Below are 24,435 nucleotides of genomic sequence, written 5' to 3'. Positions count from 1 at the left end.
ATTTCCAAAAAGTCATAACAAATGGACAGTAGAAAAACAAATGATCTTAAGTCCCTGCTTCAAGATAACAATGCCAACATTTATTAGACTTAGAGCTATCCAATTTTTGTAACCGAACACAGGTCCATAATGCTCTATGTAACAGAAAAAACCATGTTTGACTCATAGATGCTGACATTGTACATCTCATTCTCCAAGTCTAAATTTGTGTCCATTGAGACTCAGAAATTTGATGCATGATCTCAATGCTCCAAATGTCTCTTAGACCAGTGTTTAGTTTCTTTTTAATAAATCCATTTAATAATTTATACCACTGGGCAGCCTGGTGACCCAGGAAGTCCGCCTGAAAGCATAAAAATTCCATACTATATTGATCACTAAGATTTTTCCATTCAGGGAACCCGACCTGAATGGCCTGCTTCAATTGCAACCATCTAAAACTTTCTGATTTATTAAGACCATATTTATATTGCAACTGTGAAAACTCAAGCAGTTTACCATTAGAGATAACATCATCCAATAAACATATTCCTGCTATCATCCATTGCTTCCAGACGATCTTTTCTCCGCCAATTTGAATCTTGGAGTTTAGCCATATAGATTGATTTGTAGATTTGTACATTAGTATTGTTGTTAAATTACTTACATAACGAATGTTTTCCATGTATCAGCTAATATTCTGTTATCTTTACTGTAATTAGGCATTTTGATACTGAGCACATGGCAAAGGCATAATGGATATATTTTCTATAATCACAGCTATTATAAACGCTAAATCATAAATTAAATGAAAAGTGAAGTGCTCAGACCTTATAACCAATGTGTTTTAGTGCAATGACCAAAAAGTCTGGACTCACAGAAGAACGTATTTCTTCATTATTGGCTAGTAACAGACTGTTTGGAGAAGGAGATTTAGATCAGGGCTGCACATGGGACGAAATTAAGTATTCCCATAAAGCTTTAATTAGAACCCAACTCCATTCAGCTGCCTTAGTCGAGTACTGTCATTCTAAACGAGTACCAAGAGGCTTGCGCCTATTTAAAGAACCCAGATTCCAGGACAATCCTCAATATATCAAAAACTGGAATGAAACACTGACCAGGTGTTCTATTGATCTCATGTTATTAACCATTGATGTATTAGATCCAATCATTCAAGGACAAAAACAAGATTTACAATCTAAGATTGAGTTGATTAAATCTCATAGCACTGATGATTCTTTTACTCAACTATATCAAGAACATGTGGACTCTATGGATAAATATAATAAAGAACAACGTCAACTTAAAATAAAAAAATTTCGTAGAGATGAGATCGATTTCACCAAGGGATACGTGTACCCTTGGATGAACCGTAATAGTAAAACTAAACGGCAAAGACAACTCAACAAGTCCAAGAAAGTAGGATTTCATCTGTCAACAAGTGACTCATCGTCTGATAATGATAACCAAGCTTCTAAACAAGTGTCCAATAAAGGCGCATACACAGACTTTACAACCCTATCTGAGTCTTTTTTAAGACTTCCATCCCAAGCGGGTCCTTTTCAGGAAGCATATCAAATAGAAACTCGCAGTTCCAACAAGAGCAAGAAACCCGTACAAAATCTATAGGAATTTTCAACTTATCATCACGGACACTAAACAAACACGAGGAAGATCTCCTTTCTAAAGGATTGTCTTTTGTACCTAGTGTCAAATATGACGGGTTTGATACCAGATCTCACCTCCAGAGGTTTTTTAGATCTTTGAAACTGAAAGTATTTTTTCAAGACAAAAACATCAATGTAAATGATTCCTCTTTGCCAGTCGGACTGAGATGTAAGTCGACATGGATGCCGCCAGGTCCTCAAGACCCATTAGTTACCACATTTGAGCACCTTGTACTTAAAGACGTTCAGTCCCTTGAAGTTACACATAATACTAACACACGGTCAAATCTAACAACCGACCAGTGGAAGATAATTCAAAATTTACAAAATGATCCTTCCATAATTATATCTAGAGCCGATAAGGGAGGTGGAATTGTCATCCAAGATTATACAGATTACCATAACGAAGCAATACGACAGTTATCTGATAGTGCATATTATAGTCAAATACCATATGACCCTACTTCGGAGATCAAGCAGAAGATTGACGAGATCCTATATACAGCCAAAGAGGAGCAGGTCATAACATCCAAAGAGTTTAAATTTCTTACTTGTGACTTTCCCAGAGTACCCACGATCTATTTTATACCAAAAATTCACAAAACGTTGATTAAGCCCCCAGGGCGGCCTATCGTTGTTGGCATCGGCTCTGTTTTAGAGCCCATATCTCAATATATCGATGGCCATTTAAAACAATTTGTGCCTCAAGCTAAGTCATATATAAAGGATTCTTCTCACTTCTTACAGTTTATAGATCAAATGGCTCAACAAATATCTATAGAACATTTTTTTCTAGTTACAGCTGACGTTGTGGCCCTTTATACAAATGTACCGCAGCTAGCGGCTGTCACGTTAGTGGAATCTTACTTGTCTAAATTAGACATAACAGATAGAAAAAGTTCTATGCTGAAAGAAATGATATCTATGGTCATTAATAACAATTACTTTAATTTTGAAAATTCAATATATCTTCAAACACAAGGGGTAGCCATGGGAGCCACAGTGGCTCCCACAATAGCGTGTTTATACATGACACAATTTGAAGAGCTATTTGTCTATACGTCTTTGCTTTTTCATCAAGTTATTTGTTGGAAAAGATTCGTCGATGACGTCTTTTTTGTATGGGGAGGCAGTATAGAAGATTTACACAAATTTATAAATGATATTAATCTCAAAGATCCAAATATAACATTTACTTATCAATATAATCAACATCAAATATCTTTTTTAGATATTATGATTAGTAAATATAATAATCAAATTTCTACCTCCCTGTACAAAAAACCGTCTGATCGTAACTCACTCTTGCAATATGGAAGTTTCCATCCAAGAGCTTTAAGAAATGGCATTCCGGTAGGCCAATTTCTTAGATTAAGAAGAATTTGTTCAAACGATGAAGATTTTAACAAACAAGCAATGGAGCTATATGACAAATTTAAAGACCGTGGGTACCCTGGTAAAGTCATAAGAAGAGCATGGAAGAGGGCGAAAAATTGTCACCGCCCATGGCTAATGTTACCTAGTAACCGACAACAAAAAGAACCTGATACCGTTTGTGTTATGCCTTTTACGGGCAGTAGTAATGCCATCAAGCATATCATTTTAAAATACTGGCCAATTCTCCAAAGTCATCCTTCTCTTAGTCAAAGACCCAAGTTTGCCTTCTCAAGAGGGCCAAACTTGGGTGAGAAATTAAAGTATAAACACTCTGATACTTCTATAGTACAGAGGTCGCCTCACCAACCTTGTGGTAAATGCATAGTATGCAATCATGTCATCAATGCTGCTCATCTGATCATTCCATTTTCGAGGGGTCGCAAGTTTTATTTAAACACAGACACGTCGTGTGACTCTAAAGGCGTTATTTATTACATCCGATGCCCATGTCATAAAGTATATATTGGACAAACAACCCGCAAAATTAAAACGCGCATCATTGAACATATGAGCAGCATTCGCACTAAGCGTATCACCGCCCCTTTGGTTTCTCACTGGTTGAGTGAAGCTCATTCTCTCAGTGATCTTCAATACACAGTATTGATTCACGTTAAACATTTTCAAGGAGATTTATCCAGGTTATTAATACAAAAAGAACAGCGTTTCATCTACAATTGGCGTACCCTTTATCCAGACGGCTTGAATTCCGAGATAGAATGGCTTTTGGTATAATCATTCTCGGATCGTAATGTCATTTTCTGCCTAATCTCATTTCCGGTTGAATTTTTTACATCAGTTCCGGTTTTCTTGTTATAAAACGCTTGTCCTGGGCTCAGGCACTCAATTCACCCAAAACTTTGGTCCGGTCCAGTCCTAGTGAACCAGCAATAGGTATGAAAATTAATGAGATTCTTTTTACTAATTTACTATGTATGAGTATGACCTTTTCGTTACTCGTTTTGGTCATTGCACTAAAACACATTGGTTATAAGGTCTGAGCACTTCACTTTTCATTTAATTTATGATTTAGCGTTTATAATAGCTGTGATTATAGAAAATATTTGCTGACTTTCATCACAGAATTAAACTGATTATTCCTCCTGATATAATCTATAAAGGCATAATGGAGACATGAGTTGCTATTCTAACCACAACCAATCTGGGAGTTTTTCCATGAGCTCTGGGAGGACCTAATACATACCCTGGTGCAAAATATAGGCTTGATGATACCTATAAAAATTGGGAAAATTTACCCCTCCCTCTGAAATTAGCCTTTGTAAAAATATCAAAGCCACTCTAGGAGTTTTACCCAGCCAAATAAATTTTATAAGAATGCTATTTAATTTTTGAGGGCTGATTGAAGTTCTGCCGACATCTCCCTTCAGTCAGGCACCCCTGCAGCCACCACCCGGCACTTGCCATCGGGAGGAGAGGTCCTCGCTCCCAAGAATAAAACCAACGGTGAGCCGCGGAAGAAAAGAGGGCTGACTGAAGTTCTGCCGACATCTCCCTTCAGTCAGGCACCCCTGCAGCCACCACCCAGCACTTGCCATCGGGAGGAGAGGTCCTCGCTCCCAAGAATAAAACCAACGGTGAGCCGCGGAAGAAAAGAGGGCTGACTGAAGTTCTGCCGACATCTCCCTTCAGTCAGGCACCCCTGCAGCCACCACCCGGCACTTGCCATCGGGAGGAGAGGTCCTCGCTCCCAAGAATAAAACCAACGGTGAGCCGCGGAAGAAAAGAGGGCTGACTTAAGTGTTGCCGACATCTCCCTTCATTCAGGCACCTCTGCAGCCACCACCCGGCACTTGCCATTGGGAGGAGAGGTCCTCGCTCCCAAGAATAAAACCAACGGTGAGCCGCGGAAGAAAAGAGGGCTGACTGAAGTTCTGCCGACATCTCCCTTCAGTCAGGCACCCCTGCAGCCACCACCCGGCACTTGCCATCGGGAGGAGAGGTCCTCGCTCCCAAGAATAAAACCAACGGTGAGCCGCGGAAGAAAAGAGGGCTGACTGAAGTTCTGCCGACATCTCCCTTCAGTCAGGCACCCCTGCAGCCACCACCTGGCACTTGCCATCGGGAGGAGAGGTCCTCGCTCCCAAGAATAAAACCAACGGTGAGCCGCGGAACGCGGCCCGTGGATGCGTGCCCACGGCCGCGTGTCCGAAGGGGTGTGGCCAAAGGGGCAGGCCCCTTTTGAGCCCCTTCAGAGCCCAGGAGGAGTAGGGAGCAGATTTGCGAAGTTATGGGCAAACGAAAGGCAAAGATTATTTCCACTACAATTTCAGGTCCAATGGATCGTCATTTATGCCATATTCCTGTAACAGTGTTGGAAGGTAAGCCTGATTTACAGACCCAATCTGTCTCTCTCTCATCTGGGGAACCCACGCCTCCAACTCAACCTGTTCAATTTTCCTTAGAGAAAGATGACTCTGATTCCATAGTAGATTCGGATTCATCTCCTCTACACTCATTTGAACTTGAACTGGATGCCAAAAGCATAATAGAGGGGAAGCAATTGTTTTCTGTATCTCCTGTTTCTATGCCTACCGGACCTGTTCATAGGCCTGAGTTGGGCAATAAAGTGGTTACTCTTCAAGATGTCTGGACAGTTGTGAACAGAATTGAGAATTCATTACAAGGCACAGTAGTAAAATTATGCCAATTTTCCTCTGAGATAATAAGTAAAGTGACTGAGCATGATGCCCAATTGGCCTTAATTGAGAAAAAAATTGATAAAGTGGAAGCATCTGTTTCTGTAATGCAATCATGTGCAGTTTCTAATGTTAAGGATAATACTTTATTACACCTACAGATGGAAAAAATGGAAAATGCTATGAGATCCAGGAACTTCAGGTTTCTGAATTTTCCTATATCTCATTACCTTTCCCACTTGGAGTTATTAAAAATGTATTTAAAGAATGTACTTTCCTATACCAAGATAGAATCTTTTATACCAGATAATCTTTATTATATTCCTAGTGGAGTGAAAGTGGTTTCAGAAGAAGGGGATAAGGATCAATTAGTGTCTCCTGACAGTTTAAATATTTCTCAATTCTTGGAATCATCGAAGGATTTTATAGCCAAAAGAGCAACATTGTTGGTCACTTTCAAAACTGATATAGAAAAACAGGACATCCTTAAATTATATTTTATAAATAAGAATGCCTTGTTTTGTGGTCAACAGATAAACGTCTTTCCAGATGTCTCCAAACAAACCCAATACAGGAGAAAACAATTCCTACAACTCAAGACTCGGGTTTTGGGTGTAGGAGCTTCTTTTTTCCTTAAATTCCCATGCAAATGTTTGGTGACATATCAAAATGTTAGATATGTTTTTGTAGATCCAGTTAATTTAGAGAATTTTCTTCAAGATAAAAATAAAGTTAATATATTACCTGAAACTAATACAGAGATTGAGGTTGAGTGAAATATAGAAGTTCTTTCTTTTGCCTGACTTGAAGATTATTGAATAATTTCCTGTTAAAATTTCTACTTATTTTTTGGTGATGTCAATAGAACAAGCAGCCCTCATATAATGTGGACTTGAATTGGATTTTCTTTTATTTTTGATGTATTTTCCTTATTTGTTTTCATGGAATTGTTATAAGTTGTAACAAATGAATAAATTTATAAATAATAAAAAAAAAAAAGAATGCTATTTAATTTTTTATAAAAGGACCCTTGAAAATAAATCGGCAACATACCCATCTGATAACAAACCACATCTTAATAGTTTGGACTCTCCCCCACCACGAAAGATGTAAAGGATTCCATTGCTCACAAATTTCTGTAACCTTCTGTAAAAATGATTTTTCATTTATTTTCAATGTTTCTTCCATCGTATTTTTAATCCAAATGCCTAAATATTTTATTCCATCCTCTCTCCAAAGAAAGGAAAATGAAATCAAACAAACCTTTTGTACAGTGGACATTGAGTGGAAGAATTTCTGATGTACTCCAATTTATCTTTTAACCTGAAAATTTTCCAAATTTCTCAATCATTTCAAGTAAGCAAGGAATGGTTATCTCAGGATTTCTCAAATAGAGCAATATATCAACCGCATAAGCAGAGACCTTATATTCCCGATCTCTACGAGGAATACCCTGAATCTCCTTCGCTTGCTGAATGGCTAATAACAAGGGTTCCAATACAATATCAAAAAACAGAGGAGATAAGGGACAACCTTGTCTAACCCCCCTCTGCAACCTTTCTTACTGGCCGTAGTGGTGACACCCCAATACCAAGGGTTAAGCTGGAATCCCCATCCGGATGCTGTATCATTCGAAAGCTGTTCTTCCCATCAGGATAACCCCAGAAACAGAAAAGATGTTTGGGATCTTGAGGCTCACCATTTAAATGGATTAATTAGAACTGATAATTAAAAATCAATTAAAAAACAATTTTCAAAAATTAATTTTTGAGTAGGCACCTAACTCGGTAAGCATCTACATCAAGGCACTTACCTGTCAAGTGGGCATGGTTAGGAGCAAAGTTTGGGCATGTAATGAGTTAAGCACCAGTATTTTAGGCCAAGAAAACCCTGGCCTAATAAACCTGTGTCTAAGCTGCAGATGCCTAGTGGTACCTAACTTGATTTAGGTGCCACTAGACACAATTTTTTACATGATGCCTAACTTTGAATCACTTTAAAAAAATTAAGTGCTCCTTTTACGAAACCACGTTAGCGGCTTTATCGCACGCGCCTTTTTAGCACGTGCTAACCCTCGCGCTAGCCGAAAAGCTACCGCCTGCTCAAGAGGAGGCGATAGCAGCAAATTAGCACAGCGCTATTACGCGCATTAAACTGCTAATGCGGCTTCGTAAAAGGAGCCCTAAGTGCTGGCTTATTGATCACAATAAAAATTTATTTTTCTTTAACAACATAGTAAAATATATAACTTACTAGTGTTTAAGCCCGTTACATTAACGGGTGCTAGAATATATGGCTGGCTGTCTTTCTTTATTTATGTCTCTCTCCCTGCTCCTGTCTCTTTCTTCCTTTCTTTCTGTCTCTCTCCCTCCTGCAATTTTTCTCTCTCTCTCCCTGGCACCCTTTGTCTGTCTGTCTGTCTTTCTTTCTGTCTCTCTCTGGTCCCTGTCTGTCAGCACTTAATTTTTTTTGAAAAATGGTTTTGGTATAGGAGTGCTTTGTATTTCAGTCTTCCCCGATATAAGTTGAGGCCGAACATTGAATGACATGTGGTAAGTGCCATTTTCCTAGGCATCTACTGATTTAGATGCTGTTGACAGAATCAGGTCCTATGTGCAGTGACAAAAGCCAATGATCTACTGTACTGTAATTGATCTTACCATCATATGCAGTGGAAATCTTTCTTTCTTGGACATAATTTATATTTCCTGGTCTCTTCTCAAGCATGGAGATGCCTAGCCACTCCATTATGACACTGGAATCTTCAAATGACTAGAAAAAATGGTATAGCACATGCTATTGTGAGAATTCTCTTTTACAAAGGCACTAAGGAAGGTAATTGCACCAATTCAATATTAAAACTGATCACTTTGGTAGCCATAGTCAAGGCTGAAACAGAAAACGAGGTATGACGGATTTCAAGCAAATGATCATGTATATCAAAGAGTTTATATACTTGTATTATGACTTCTTAAGGGAAATGTATTTTTTTGTGCAACATTTTTGATGAATAGTTTTATTCAGTGGTTTCAAACTTCTTTAGACTATATAGTCAGAGATGGCTCCACTTTATATTTCTGAGAGCGAACAACATGGAATGGGCTTTCTTATTTGGGATCTAAAAGTACTTCCTCCTATTTCGCTGATTGGAATTTCCAAGTTCACTCTAAAGGAACTTCTTCCTCCCCAATCTTTCAAACCTATGGTGTCCCACAAGGTTCTATTCTTTCCCCCTACTATTCAATATCCTCTTAGCCCCTCTTTTGACTCTAGCTCAATCTGTTGGATTCACCCCTTTTGCTTATGCTGATGATATTCAACTTCTTCACCCTATCAACCCAGCTAAATTAACGACATCCAATAAATCAATCTCAAACTGGACAAAATCAGCTTATGGTTTCAAACCAATAGACTTTCACTGAACATAGCATAATCACGAGGGATTTTATTCCCATTCAAAAACAACGACTCCTTAATTGGATAAATATCCATCGACTCTGCTCCCTTCCAAATTGAATCCAAACTTAAACTTCTAGGAATTATCTTCGACAAAGATTTCACTTACCATGACCAAATCAGCTAACTGACCAATAACTGCTTCTACAAACTCAGTTTAATTCGCTCTATAACTTCTGTCCTAGAACCTTCATCTATCTAAACTCTAATCCATTCACTGATTATCTCACACATAGACCACTGAAACTCACTATACCACGGAATAACCCAAAAGGAAACCCATCGACTGCAACTAATTCAAAATACCACGATCAAACTCATCTATAAAGCTAAAAAATATGACCACGTTACCCAGCTTCTTCGAGAGTCACATTGGCTACCAGTCTCTCACAGAACAACTTATAAGATCCTCATTCTAGTCTTCAAAATTAAGACCTCCCACCTGCCTGCCTTCTTTGACAAATATATCATTCCACACACCCCTGCTAGGACCCTTAGATCCACTAATCAAAATTTACTGACAGTCCCCTCAATCAAGGACCTATATTATACTAGAAACACCATTTTTTTCTGCAATTGCGCCTTCACTTTGAAATGCAATTGCTCCATATCTCCGCAGTGAACATTCTTTAACTAAATTTAAAATAAATCTTAAAACATTTCTATTCAAAGACGCATACCAAAATTGCAGTTAGGCACCCGATGAAGGGAAAACAAACACTAATAAATAGAGAAACGCTTTCAGGAAATGACATTCCCTTTTTCTTCCCATTTTATCCTCTCCTTCTACTTTACTTTTATGAAATGAAAATCTCCCTCTTTCCCCTGCGCTTCTCGTCTCTAACCTATCTTAATTTTGTCTTTGTCCTAGTCTCAATCCTCCTTATTTTTATTTCAATTTATTTTTTTAAGCTATTTTAAATATTTTAAATTTTTATTATTCTAAACCGAACAGCTACTTGTGATGGTCAGTATATCAAGTTATAAATAAACTTGAAACTTCTATGCAATCTGGACTTGCTACTGTTAGAGAAAGAATGATGGACTCTTAACTACTAGTCTGAATCAACATAAATTTATGTTCAAATCATGACATTTTTGCCCTTTTATTGAAATGCGGAAAAGAATTCCACTTACTCCCTCACTCTGTATCAGCTATGTGCGTACATTTATACAAGAATACTAGTATGTTTTCAGCCCAACCAACAAAGTCTCCATCAAGGACTATAAACTTAGGGCCTCTTCTACTAAACCGCGCTAGCGGTTTTAGCACGGGGAGCCGCACTGAATGACTCGCGCTGCTCCCGACACTCATAAGAACTCTATGAACGTCAGGAGCAGCGTGGGCCATTCAGAGCGGCTCTCTGCGCTAAAACCACTAGCGCAGTTTAGTAGAAGAGGAGGTTAGTCCTGTGATTTTCCACTTTTTTCGTTACATCAGAAAAATATGAAGAAAGTGGACAATTGCTAGAATAAGCCCTCAACAAAAGATTAGGTTTCTTAACTCTGCTAATCTTCCTTCTTGTAGATCTTCTCTGGAGGCTGAAATGACGGGATCTTCAATCTCTGATAGCTTCAGCTGCAGGGCAATTAAAAGATGATCCCTCCCCTTTGGGCTACCTGCCCGGGAGTTTCCTGACATGCTCAATTAGTAGAAAAGCCATGGAGACCTATGACAACAGGAAACAGAAGAAAAGAAAGAAAGGGCGCGGGAACTCCCAATACCAGTCAATTCTGCTCAATATCGTATTATACTAAAAACTAAGGCCATAAATGGCCAACTGGAATCAAACACATAATGTAAACATTATACACAGCAAAAACCAGGAAAATCCTGGAATGTGGACACAGCCTGAAGATCAGAGGGGACACCCCCCGGAGGACCCCCACCAACCCTTAAACCTTACAAAGGGGAATATGCTGGTCAGAGACAGAAATCCAGCTTACCAGTTACTAAAGAGGCAACCTGAGAATCGGACAAAACAGATGGGCGGGAGATCAGCCTCCAGAGAAGATCTACAAGAAGGAAGATTAGCAGAGGTAAGAAACCTAATCTTTCATTCTTGTACAATCTCTCTGGAGGCTGAACTGGCGGGACATATCAAAGCTGTCCCAAAACTCGGGGGGGGGGGGGGGAGGCTGATGAGCCCACCACAACAACAGAAGCGCCAAAGGCCGTATCACCCTTAGCCGCTACATCAAGCCTGTAAAACATGGAAAAGGTATGAAGGGAAGCCCATGTGGCCGCCCGACAAATCTCCTCAGGCGAAACCGCATGAGATTCAGCCCACGAGGAAGCTATTCCTCTGGTAGAGTGAGCCTTCACCCCAAGGGAAGGCTTCTTCCCTGCCGCCACATAGGCCACAGAAATGGCCGCTTGTATCCAATGCGAAATAGTAGTCTTGGAAGCAGGCCGACCCCAACGTGCGGGGCCTGCCAGGACAGCCAGGACAAACAGATGGTCCGACAGACAGAAGTCATTAGTGGCCTCTAGGTATCTCAGAAGAAGATGCCGTACATCCAAAGACCGCAGAACACGGTCCTGAGACTTGGAACCCGAAGGATCAAAGGCTGCCAGCCAAACTTCCTGGTTGATGTGGAAAGAGGAAACCACTTTCAGAAGAAAAGAAGGTACAGTCCTCAAAATCACCGCAGACTCTGTGATATGAAGAAAAGAATCTCTCCACGACAAAGCCTGAAGCTCTGACACTCGCCGTGCAGAAGTGACCGGGGTTGCCAAACAACAGATTACTAATAATTGGAAAAATTGGGATAGGCTGAATTATAGCTTTTGGTGGAACTCTTTGCGTTTAAAATGGAAAGGGTACTTGCCATGCAGCAGGGGAATTTTAAGAAATTTCAGGTTATTTGGGAACCATTAACAAGATACTGTAAAGAATTAAATTACTACATAAATTAAATATTAATTTTTTCCCCCCCTTTTGTTCATACATGTCCAGGGTTGGGTGGTGGGTGGGAATATTTTATGATTTCTTATGCTAATGAATAATTGTCGGGTATGAGGGAAGGGGATATTTGATGCGAGTTAGAATTTGATGATATATTAAGTGATGCTAAAGTATAAAATGATTGTATTTTATGTTACACTTATTGTGAGTTTTAAAAATGAATAAAGATTTATTAAAAAAAAAAAAAAGAAGTGACCGCCACCAGGAAGACGGTCTTAATGGTAAGATCGTTCAGAGAGATTTCATCCAAGCAGACGAGTCAGGGAGCACAGGACCAAATTCAGGTTTCACGACGGGCAAGGCAGTCGCAAGGGAGGCCTCAGCCTCCCTGCCCCCCGCAAGAACCGGACAACATCCGGGTTAGAAGCCAGATAACCCATGAACAAAGAGGGACCAAAACAGGAGAGTCCCACAATCTGAACACGTAGAGAAGAGACCGCCAGACCCTTCCTGAGGCCATCCTGCAGAAAGTCCAGAACCTGAGCCACCGATGGAACCAAAGGGTCCACCTGAAGCCACGCACACCAAGCCTGAAAACACCTCCAGGCTTTCGCGTAGGCCGAGATCATCGATTTCCGCTTGCTCTGTAGGAGCATGGCGATAACCGCAGAGGAATAACCCCTGGCCATCAAGGCTGCCCGCTCAAGCGTCAGGCCATAAGACCAAAGCGGTCTGGATCTTGAAGTGCAAATGGTCCCTGCGCGAGCAACCACCGATGGCAAGGAAGACGCAGACCGCTCCCGGAGCTCAACCTCACAAGGTTTGCGTACCAAGGTCGTCTGTGCCAGTCCGGAGCCACAAGAATCACTGGACCCCGTGCGAGGACACCCAGTGCAAAACGCGCCCTATCATGGGCCACGGAAGAAAGACGTACAGAAGTTCCCCGTGGGCCAAGGTTGAACCACAGCGTCAAGTCCAACACTGCCAACCTCTCATTGGCGACTGAAGAATATCTGCCTTCCTGTTCACTGAGGACGCCATCAGATCGTAGGTGGGACAACCCCAGTGGCGCACTATGGCCTCGAAAGCCAGCCCTGACAGGGACCATTCTCCCTCGTCCAGAGTCTGACTGAGGAAGTCTGCCTGAACGTTGTCGATGCCAGCAACATGAGCCGCGGATAAGGCCAAGAGATGACGCTCCGCCCAAGCAAAGAACATCATAGCCTCCAATCCCAGCTGGGGACTCCTCGTGCCCCCTTGACGGTTGATATAGGTAACAGCCATCGCATTGTCCGAGAACACAGGGACAGCCTTCCTGTGGAGACTCCCTTGGAACCGTAGCAGAGCTAAGCGGATCGCTTGTAGCTACAGCCGACTGATCAACCATCAGCTCTCTCTCAGTGTCCAGCGGCCCTGGACCAGGACGGACATGCAAACCACTCCCCAACCGGAGAGACTCGTGTCCGTAGTCAGTGTCACCCAATCCAAGACTCGCTAAGGAAGCCCTGTGGACAGAGTGACTGGATTCAACCACCACAGCATACTGCTGCTCGCCGCTGCCAACCAAGGCAGCTTCATCCCCAGTGCATCTCTCTGGTGATTCCACCTCATCAGAAGTGAAAACTGAAGAGGACGCAGGCGAGCTCTTGCCCACGGAATTACATCTATGGTTGCCACCATGAGACCAAACACCTGCAGGTACTGCCAGGCCGTCGGTGCTGGGACTTCTAACATGTAACGAATCCCACTCCTAAGTTTCAGTTTTCTGGATTCTGGAAGAAACACCCGGTTCAGACCCGTGTTGAACGGGATACCCAGGTACTCCAAATCCTGGGTCGACACAAGGCGACTCTTCTTCAGATTGATCATCCATCCGAGACATTCCAGCAAAGACACCACTTGGCGAACTGCCAAGCAGCCCTGCTTCCACAAGGGAGCTCTGATCACCCAGTCGTCGAGGTATGGATGCACTAACACACCCATAGATCACAGATGGGCAGCCACCACCACCATGATCTTGGCAAAAGTTCTGGGTGCCGGTGCCAAACCAAAAGGGAGCGCTGCAAACTGGAAATGTCTCCCGAGAACATGAAACCGCAGGAACCTCCGATGTTCCGAGAAAATCGGGATGTGGAGATACGCTTCTTTGAAACAGTAAACAAATCTATCAATAACGGGGAACCAGTGGACATAATATACCTGGACTTCCAGAAAGCGTCCAATGAAGTTCCACACAAAAGACTTCTCAGGAAATTACAAAGCCACAGAATAGAGGGAGACATACTAAGGTGGATAGGCAAATGGCTGGAAAACAGAATTCAGAGGGTAGGCATAAATGGGAAGCTCTCAGACTGGGAGAACTAGCGGTATGCCCCAGGGCTCAGCTCTTGGGCCCATCTTATTTAATATTTTCATCAACAATCTAGAAGAAGGAACGTCCAGTGATATAGCAACATTACTTACCGTAACAGTTGTTATCCAGGGACAGCAGGCAGCTATTCTCACTAATGGGTGACGTGATCCATCGGAGCCCCGATGCGGACGCTTCTTTGAAGAAAACTCAAAGTTTCGAGTCGCCTGCACCGCGCATGCGCGAGTGCCTTCCCGCCCGATGCACCAGGTGTGTCTCCTCAGTTCAGCTAGCTAGCAGAGAAGCCAACCCAGGAGAGGTGGGTGGGACGTGAAAATAGCTGCCTGCTATCCCTGGATAACAACTGTTACGGTAAGTAACATTGCTTTATCCCAGGACAAGCAGGCAGGTATTCTCACTAATGGGTGACCTCCAAGCTAACCAGAATGGGATGGTGGGAGAGTTGGCAACTTAGGAGAATAAATTTTGTAGTACTGTTTGGCCAAACTGTCCATCCCATATGGAGAAGGTATCCAGACAATAGTGTGAGGTGAAGGTATGAATCGAGGACCAAGTGGCAGCTTTATAAATCTCCTCAATCGGTGTTGATCTGAGGAAGGCTACAGAAGCTGCCATCACTCTGACCTTGTGGGCTGTGATTTTTCTGTCATGGGGCAATCCAGCCTGGGCATAGCAGAATGAGATGCAAGCCGCCATCCAGTTGGAGATGGTGCGCTTGGAAACGGGGCGTCCCAACTTGTTCGGATCGAAGGAGATGAAAAGTTGAGGAGCAGATCTGTGAGGTTTGGTGCGTTCTAGGTAGAAAGCCAAAACACGCTTACAGTCCAGAGTATGAAGAGCAGATTCTCCAGAGTGAGAGTGTGGCTTCGGAAAGAACACTGGCAGGACGATGGATTGGTTGAGATGAAATTCTGAGACAACCTTAGGAAGGAATTTCGGGTGTGTGCGGAGAACCACTTTGTCATGATGGAATACTGTAAAAGGCGGGTCCGCAACCAAGGCTTGTAGCTCACTGACTCTTCGGGCAGAAGTGAGGCCAATGAGAAACACCACTTTCCAAGTGAGATACTTCAGGTGAGCCTTGTGGAGAGGTTCAAATGGAGGCTTCATAAGTTGTGAAAGAACAACACTGAGGTCCCAATCCACTGGAGGTGGTTTGAGGGGAGGGTTGACATGGAATAGCTCTTTCATGAATCTGGAAACCACCGGATGAGCAGATAGAGGTTTCCCTTGGAGAGGCTGATGGAAAGCAGCAATTGCACTGAGATGGACTCGTATAGAGGAAGACTTGAGGCCAGACTGAGACAGGTGCAAAAGATAATCCAAAACTGAAGACAAGGAGGAGTGTTGAGGCTCCTGGCGTTGGGAAACACACCAGACAGATAATCTAATCCATTTTTGGTGGTAGCATTGCCTAGTAGCAGGTTTCCGTGAAGCTTCCAGGATGTCCCTCACCGGTTGGGAAAACTGTAGAGGGGTTACGTTGAGAGGAACCAAGCTGTCAGGTGTAGAGACTGCATGTTGGGGTGAAGTAGAGATCCTTGATACTGTGTAAGCAGAGATGGAAAAACTGGCAGGAGGTATGGCTCCCTGCTGCTGAGTTGAAGTAGAAGAGAGTACCAAGGTTGTCTGGGCCACCGTGGAGCAATCAGGATCGTGGTGGCATGGTCTGACTTCAGCTTGACTAGAGTCTTTTGGATAAGAGGAAATAGAGGAAACGCATATAGAAAGCGATTCGTCCAGTCCAGGAGGAATGTATCTGCCTCGAGATGCTGAGGGGTGTAGATTCTGGAGCAGAAGTGAGGAAGTTTGAAGTTTTAGGGGGCTGCAAAGAGGTCTATCTGAGGCATTCCCCACAGCGAAAAGATATGATGCAGGGGCGTGGAGTTGAGGGTTCACTCGTGAGGTTGCAGAAGACGGCTCAGGCTGTCTGCTAAGGCATTGTCTGCCCCCTGAATGTAGACCGCTCTGAGGAAGGTGTTGTTGCGAGTCGCCCAATCCCACACCTTCAGAGCTTCCTGGCAGAGGGAGGCCGATCCCGTGCCTCCCTGCTTGTTCACGTAGTACATGGCAACCTGGTTGTCTGTGCGAATGAGGACAACCTGGTCGCGAAGGAGATGTTGAAAGGTCTGGAGAGCGTTGAAGATCGCCCTGAGTTCCAGGAGATTGATGTGGCACTGGCGGTCCGTGAAGGTCCAGTAACCCTGGATGCGGAGGCCGTCCAGATGGGCCCCCCAGGCATAAGTCAACGAGTCGGTCGTGAGGACTTTCTGGTGGTGGGGGGTGTGGAATAACAAGCCTCTGGATAGATTGGAGGAGAGCATCCACCAGCAAAGAGACTGTTGTAGAGCAGGAGTGACCCGGATGAGGCGAGTCAGAGGGTCGGGCGTCTGGGACCACTGGGACGCCAGGGTCCATTGGGGAATCCTGAGGTGAAGTCTGGCAAGCGGAATCACGTGAACTGTAGAGGCCATGTGGCTTAGAAGGACCATCATTTGTCTCGCTGAGATGGATGTGCGAGAGGACACTGAGTGGTAGAGATGAAGGAGAGCATCCCTGCGTGGGGGCAGGAGGAATGCTCTGAGTTGGGTAGTATCCAGAATCGCTCCAATGAAGGGAAGAGTCTGGGAAGGTTGCAGGTGGGATTTGGGGAAGTTGATCTCGAATCCCAGATGTTGCAGTAACCAAATTGTCTTCTGGATTGCGAGAGCGGTTCCTTGAGATGTGGAATCCTTGATGAGCCAATCGTCCAGGTAAGGAAACAACTGGAGGCCATGGCTCCTGAGTTCTGCGGCCACCACAACCAGGCATTTGGTGAAGACTCTGGGTGACGAGGACAGGCCGAAGGGTAGCTCTCGATATTGGAGGTGAAGGTATCCCACCATGAATCTGAGATATTGACGGGAGGCTGGATGAATTGGAATGTGAATGTAGGCCTCCTTGAGATCCAGTGAGCATAACCAGTCGTTCTGCTCGAGGAGGGGGTACAGTGATGCCAGGTCAGCATGTGAAACTTTTCTTTGACCAGATATTTGTTGAGTACCCTGAGGTCCAAGATGGGTCGCAGGTCGCCCGTCTTCTTTGGAACAAGGAAGTATCGAGAGTAAAACCCCTTGTTCTGTTGGTCCTGGGGGACCGGTTCGACAGCCCCCAGCTGTAACAAGGCCTGAGTTTCCTTAAGAAGAAGGGCTGTCTGGGTAAAGTTGGAAGGATAACCTCTTGGAGGGTGCTCCGGAGAAGCTTGGTGGAACTGAAGGGTTTATCCTTCTTTTATGATGGAGAGAACCCAGAGGTCTGTGGTGATAGTCGTCCATCGGTGGTAGAAATGAAGGAGGCGGCCTCCGATGGGTGGATTTACTGAGAAAGGGAGGACAATGGAGGAAATGTCCTCTTTGAGACAGTCAAAAGGGCTGGGGGCCTTAGGTGCAGCCAGTGGCTGAGGCTTATGCTGGTGTTTCTGAGGTTGCTGTCTCTTCACAGGCTGTCTGCTGGGGGGAGCCTGTTTTGGAGGGTAGCGCAGCTGGTATACCAATGGCGGGCGAGGCTGGCGAGGAAGAGCAGGCCTGGGCTTCAGACGTAGGATGGACTGGAAGGATTGTTCATGGTCCGATAGCTTCTTGGTCACCGCCTCGATGGATTAGTCGAAGAGGTTGGTGCCAATGCAGGGAACGTTTGCGAGCCTGTCCTGGAGGTTGGGATCCATGTCAATGGTCCTCAGCCATGCCAGCCGGCGCATGGCCACTGAGCACGCTGTTGCCCGAGCCGCGAGCTCAAAGGCGTCGTACGAGGACTGCATCAACTGTACCCGGAGCTGGGATAGCGAGGCCAGCGCTTCTTGGTACTCGAAGTGTGCCCTCATGTCCACGTAGGGCATAAACTTCTGAAATACCGATAGGAGGAACTCCAAGTATGATGTGAAGTGGAAGTTGTAGTTCAGAACTCTCGAGGCCATCATGGAGTTCTGGTACACTCTCCTGCCGTGGTTTTTCCTTCTCTGTCAGGCGGGACGGCGGTGTAGACCTGGGAGGGATGGGATCGTTTCAATGATGACTCCACCAACAGGGACTGGTAAGAGAGTTGAGAGCTGTCGAACCCTTTGCGATGGACAGTGCGGTACTTGGTGTCTAGTTTACTCGGGACAGCAGGAATGGAGTAAGGTGTCTCGAGGCATCGAGCGAAGGTCTGGTCCAGAAGCTTGTGCAACGGAAGCTTAAGGGACTCTGTGGGTGGTTGAGGGAGGTGCATAGTCTCCAGGTATTCCTTTGAGAATTTGGAACCCATGTCCAATGATATGTCCATGTCCTCAGCCATCTGTCGATCGAAGCAGGGGTTGCTGCTGTAGAGGTTCGAACCCCGTCGGGGTGATCAGTTCCAATGGAGGCATTCGCAAAGACTCTGCTCCTTGCATCGAGTGTATCGGTTCTAAAGGTGGCATGGGCAAAGACTCTGCTCCTTGCGATGCATGCATTGTTGCCAGACTGGACACTCGCAGAGACTCTGCTCCCTGTTGAGAGTGTGTTCCCCACTGAGGCACTGGAGGCGGCTCGACCTCGCGGGAGGCCTCCGCGTGCCCAGGCTGGATTTGGGAGAGAAGCTGAGGCCCCATCGTGGTAAAGAGCTCGATGAAGTGCTTCAATAGCATGGCCTGGAACGAGGCCAGCAAGGATGGATCCGCATCTGAAATGGGACCTCGCGTTCCCTCGGAGCAGCGTGTGAGTGCTTGGACTTCGAGGCCTTGGGCACTTTCAACACGACTGGGGGAATGGGCTGCTGGGCTACCTGACCTGAGGAGGTTGAGGAAGGCATCACAGCAGGCGCTGTAGTCTGAGCCGGGACAAACAAGGCGGGCTTGATGATACTTGGTGCCGCAGAGGTGGAAGACTGTGGGGCTGCGGATGATGTCAAAGGTGCGGATCCCTTTGAGGTCGACGGCTCCGTCGAGGACTCCATGAAGAGCAATTCTCACAGGATGCAACGGCGCTTGAAAGCACATGCGGTGAGTGTGGAGCAAGGCCGGCACGATTTCGGGATGTGTTCAGGCCCGAGACACCTAACACAGTGTCGATGAGGGTCCGTTAGCGAAATCGCGCGCTGGCACTTGTCACACTTTTTAAAACCGGTGATAGGCCAGGACATAGGCTGAAAAAGCTCCGCCGCAAGATCGAAGCCGCGGGGCTGCGGCCACGTGACTTGCCCGGTCGAACGGTATGAAGAAATTTTTTTTTTTTTTTAAACAATAAAACACGATGAAAATCAGCGATTACGATCAATTAAAATCAAAACCGCAGACTTGGAAGGCACAAGCGAAGGAACTTTGCACAGAGTCGAAGACGGACTTCTCGGCTCCGCGGAAAAGTAAGAACTGAGGAGACACGCTCGATGCATCGGGCAGGAAGGCACTCGCGCATGCGCGGTGCGGGCGACTCGAAACTTCAAGTTTTCTTCAAATAAGAGTCTTCATCAGGGCTCCATTGGATCACGTCACCCATTAGTGAGAATACCTGCTTGCTTGTCCTGGGATAACATCAAGTTTGCGGACGATACAAAGCTATGTCGGACAATCAGATCACAAAAGGACACCGAGGAACTACAGAGAGACTTTGAGCCAGTTAGAGAGATGGGCAGAGAAATAGCAGATGAAGTTTAATGTGGAAAAGTGCAAAGTAATGCATTTGGACAGAAAGAATAAGGAGCATGAGTACAGCATGTCAGGTGCAACTCTGAGTAAGAGTGAATGAGAAAAAGACCTGGGGGTACTGATAGATAGGACCCTGAAACCATCAGCTCAATAGGCGGCGGCGGCAAAGAAAGCAAATAAAATGTTGGGCATGATAAAGAAGGGAATCATGAGTAGATTGGAGTGTGTCATAATGCCGCTTTATAGAGCAATGGTCAGACCACACTTGGAATACTGTGTCCAACACTGGTCTCCCTATCTAAAGAAGGATATAAAACTGCTCGAGAGGGTGCAAAGGCGAGCAATGAAGCTGGTAAAAGGTATGGAGAACTTAAACTATGAAGAACGGCTTAGAAAACTTAGACTGTTCTCCCTTGAGAAGAGGAGCTGCGAGGGGATATGATTGAGACTTTTAAAATAATAAAAGGAATCGACAAGATAGAGCAGGACAAAAAGTTATTTGCGATGTCAAATGTGACTAGGACAAGAGGTCATGGACTGAAGCTGAGGAGGGACAAGCCCAGGACAAATGCCAGGAAGTTCTGCTTCACACAGCGAGTGGTGGACACCTGGAACGCTCTCCTGGTGGAGATTGCTGCGGATTTAAGGGCAACTTAGATGCACATCTCCTCGGAAGGCACATAGCGGTTACGGGTGACTAAGTTTTTCGCCAGGTTACACCTGGCTGGGCCTACGCGTGAGCGGATCACCGGACTTGATGGACCCAGGGTCTGATCTGGTGATGGCAGTTCTTATATTCCATGAGATCCAAGGAAGCCAAAAACTCCCCAGAAAGGAAGCGGAACGCGAGGGCTTAGTACTCATTACGGAACACTCTGGCTGAACCGCTGAGTCAGAATCAAGTTTTAACGTCTGCAGGGATTCAGAGATAAGATCAGGAAGGCGACTGGACTTAAAGAGCCTGTGCACCACCTTATCCTCACCCAGATCCACTAGGCTAGACACATCAGCGGAGCCTACCGAAGAGCCATGAAACAGCAACGGCATAGAAATTGACGTAGGCACCGAGGCAATAGCAGGAAGTTGCCGCTGTCTTTCAGGCGGACCAGCAAGGGAGCAGACTGACATGCTGGAATCCAAAGTCTGCACAGACTGCCGCACCGGAGTCTGAGGGGGAGACACAGGCATAGCCCGCTTTCTCATGAAAGCCTGATACATCATATCCACAAATTTTGGTGGAAAATAGTCCATGGCAGCCAGGGCCAATCTGCGGGACTCAGATTTGGAGTGTTTTCGAGACATACATAAGAACATAAGAATTGCCATCTCCGGATCAGACCCTGGGTCCATCAAGTCCGGTGATCCGCACACGCAGAGGCCCCGCCAGGTGTACCCTGGCGTAGTTTTAATCCCCATATCACTGTATGCTTCTCAAGGGAGATGTGCATCTAATTTACCCTTACCCGTATCACTCTATGCCACTCTTAAGGAGATGTGCATATAGTTTACCCTTAAATCCTATTTACCCTCACAATTCTTGTAAGTTTTAACTCAGAACAAAATTATTTTATATGTATGTATTTTGTTTGTTAAGTTTTAGCCCAAAACATTAGTTATTTTATATGTCAGCACCAATATTTTATTTGTATATTTTTTATGATTGTACATCGCCTAGCAATTTTAAATAGGCGATTCATTAAGAACAAATAAACTTGAACTTGAACTAGAACGGTGGATTCTGCAATTACTTCCTCTGGGAGAGCATTCCAGGTGTCCACCACTCGCTGCGTGAAACAGAACTTCCTGATATTCGTCCTGGACCTGTCCCCCCTCAGCTTCAGTCTATGTCCTCTTGTCCGTGGTCACACTGGACATTGTAAATAACTGCTTTCCCTGCTCCATTTTGCCGAATCCTTTCAGTATTTTGAAAGTCTCGATCAGATCCCCTCGCAGTCTCCTCTTCTCAAGGGAGAACAAACCAGTTCTCCATACCTTTCACTAGCTTCGTTGCTCGTCTCTGCACCCTCTCTAGCAGTTTTATATTCTTCTTTAGGTATGGAGACCAATGCTGGACGCAGTATTCCAGGTGCGGTCTGACCATGGCTCTGTAGAGCGGTATTATAACTTTCTCTGATCTACTCGTAAAGCACAGTTACTTACCGTAACAGGTGTTATCCAGGGACAGCAGGCAGATATTCTCACATGTGGGGTGACGTCATCCACGGAGCCCCGATGCGGACAGCTTTTCAAGCAAACTTGATTGAAGATTTCAAGTTTGCTAGTGCTGCACCACGCATGTGTGTGCCTTCCTGATCCACTAGAGGGCGCATCCCCTCCTCATGGTCTTCAGTTTAGATAGCTAGCAAAGAAGCCAACCTTGGGGAGGCGGGCGGGTTGTGAGAATATCTGCCTGCTGTCCCTGGATAACACCTGTTACGGTAAGTAACTGTGCTTTATCCCAGGACAAGCAGGCAGCATATTCTCACATGTGGGTGACCTCCAAGCTAACCAAAAAGGGACGGAGGGAAGTTGGCAATTCAAGAAAACAGATTACACAAAACCGACTGGCCAAACCGGCCGTCGCTCCTGGACAGAGTATCCAGACAGTAGAGGGAGGTGAAAGAATGAACCGAAGACCAAGTGGCAGCCTTGCAAATCTCCTCGATAGGCGTTGACCTGAAGGAACCTACAGAAGCCGCCATCGCTCGGACTCTACGTCCCGGGACTCGACCATGCCGCGCGAGACCAGCCTGAGCATAGCAAAAAGAAATACCAGCAGCCAATCAGTTGGACAAGGTGCGCTGGAAAACTGGGCGTCCTACCCGAGTAGGGCCAAAGGACAAAAACAATTGAGGAACTGTCCGATGAGACTGAGTGCGTTGAAGATAAAAAGCCAATGCCCTCTTACAGTCAATCGTATGAAGCGCCACCACGCCAGGATGAGAGTGGGGCTTCGGAAAAACGACCAGAAGAACAATGGAACGATTGAGATGAAAGTCCGAAACCTTCTTGGGCAAGAACTTGGAATGAGTACGCAGGACCACTGTGTCCTGACAAAAAAACAGCAGAAGACGGGTCCGCAACCAGAGGTTGCAGCTCACGGACTCTACGAACAGACGTGAGACCAACCAGGAATACCACCCTCCAGGTGAAACAGATCAAAAGAGCGTTATCAATGGGTTCAAACGGAGGTTTCACCAATTGAGCCAGGACCACCCTAAGATCCCAAACCACCGGAGGAGGCTTGAGCGGAGGATGAACAGTGAAGAGACCCTTCAGAAAGCGGGAAACCGTCAGATGGACGGAGAGCAGCTTCCCATTCAGCGGCCGAAGAAAGGCAGCAATCACACAAAGGTGGACTCGGATAGATGTCGATTTGAGACCAGACCGAGACAAGTGGACAGATAATCCAGCACTGAAGGCAAGGAGGCAGAGAGTGGATCCATGCCGTGCTCAGCACACCACGCAGCAAAGCAGGAGCATTACTGGGAAAAGCATTGCCGAGTGGAGCCCATACGAGAAGCCTCGAGAATATTCCCACCGACTGAGAGAAACAGAAGGAGGAAGGCACGTTGCGAGGAACCAAGCTGATAAGTGGAGAGACTGCAGATTGGGAGGCAACAGAAACCTCAACACTGAGACAGCAGAGAAGGGAACATAGGTAGAAGCAGAGGCTCCCTGACACGCTGAAGGAGCAGGGAGAACCACAGCTGTCAGGGCCACAGAGGAGCTAGCAAGATCATGGTGGCGCAGCCCGACAGGAGGTGCATCAAAGATCTGAGAATCAGAGTAAAGGGAGGGAACGCATAGAGGAACCTGCCCATCCAATCGAGAAGGAAAGCATCCACCTCGATGCGAACCCGGGAGAACATCCTCGAGCAATATCGAGGCAACCAGTGAGTGAGGGGCGAAGCGAACAGAACTACCTGTGGGGTTCCCCACCGAACAACCACATGCCACAGAGTCTGAGAATGGAGCGACCATTCATGCGGCCGAAAAGGGCGACTCAACGTGTCCATCAGACAATGCTGCTCGCCCCGGAAATACACCGCCCGAAGAAAGAAGTAGTGGTGTAACGCCCCCTGCCAATGACGAAGGGCTTCCCTGCAAAGTAACAGGGAACCTGTACACCCTGGCTTGGTCACAGTACATCGCCACCGGGATGTCGGGACGCACCAGGGCCCCGCAATCTTGCAACCAAGAACGAAAATCCACCACGCATTATAAATGGCCCGGAGCTCCAGCAGATTGATGCGGCTGCGACGGTCCGCACCCGACCAAAGACCCTGAGTCCGAAGGCCGTCGAGGTGCATCCCTAAGC

At 45.5% G+C, this 24,435-nt stretch overlaps 1 protein-coding gene across 4 annotated transcripts in view; it reads right to left on the bottom strand.

Moving 5' to 3' along the window:
• Positions 1-24,435, bottom strand: part of LOC117353586 (NFX1-type zinc finger-containing protein 1-like) — a 299,791-nt gene that overhangs the window by 122,309 nt on the left and 153,047 nt on the right. For all 4 annotated transcript variants that reach the window (XM_033929706.1, XM_033929708.1, XM_033929705.1 and 1 more), the window contains one exon: positions 8,401-8,512. In XM_033929706.1, the coding sequence (XP_033785597.1) occupies positions 8,401-8,512 (112 nt within the window). The remainder of the gene's footprint in view (positions 1-8,400; positions 8,513-24,435) is intronic.

The sequence above is a fragment of the Geotrypetes seraphini genome, chromosome 2 (assembly GCF_902459505.1).
Source record: "Geotrypetes seraphini chromosome 2, aGeoSer1.1, whole genome shotgun sequence".
NCBI classification, from domain to species: domain Eukaryota; kingdom Metazoa; phylum Chordata; class Amphibia; order Gymnophiona; family Dermophiidae; genus Geotrypetes; species Geotrypetes seraphini.
Note: the sequence above shows the minus strand (reverse complement) of the source record. Positions and strands in the feature narration are given on the sequence as shown.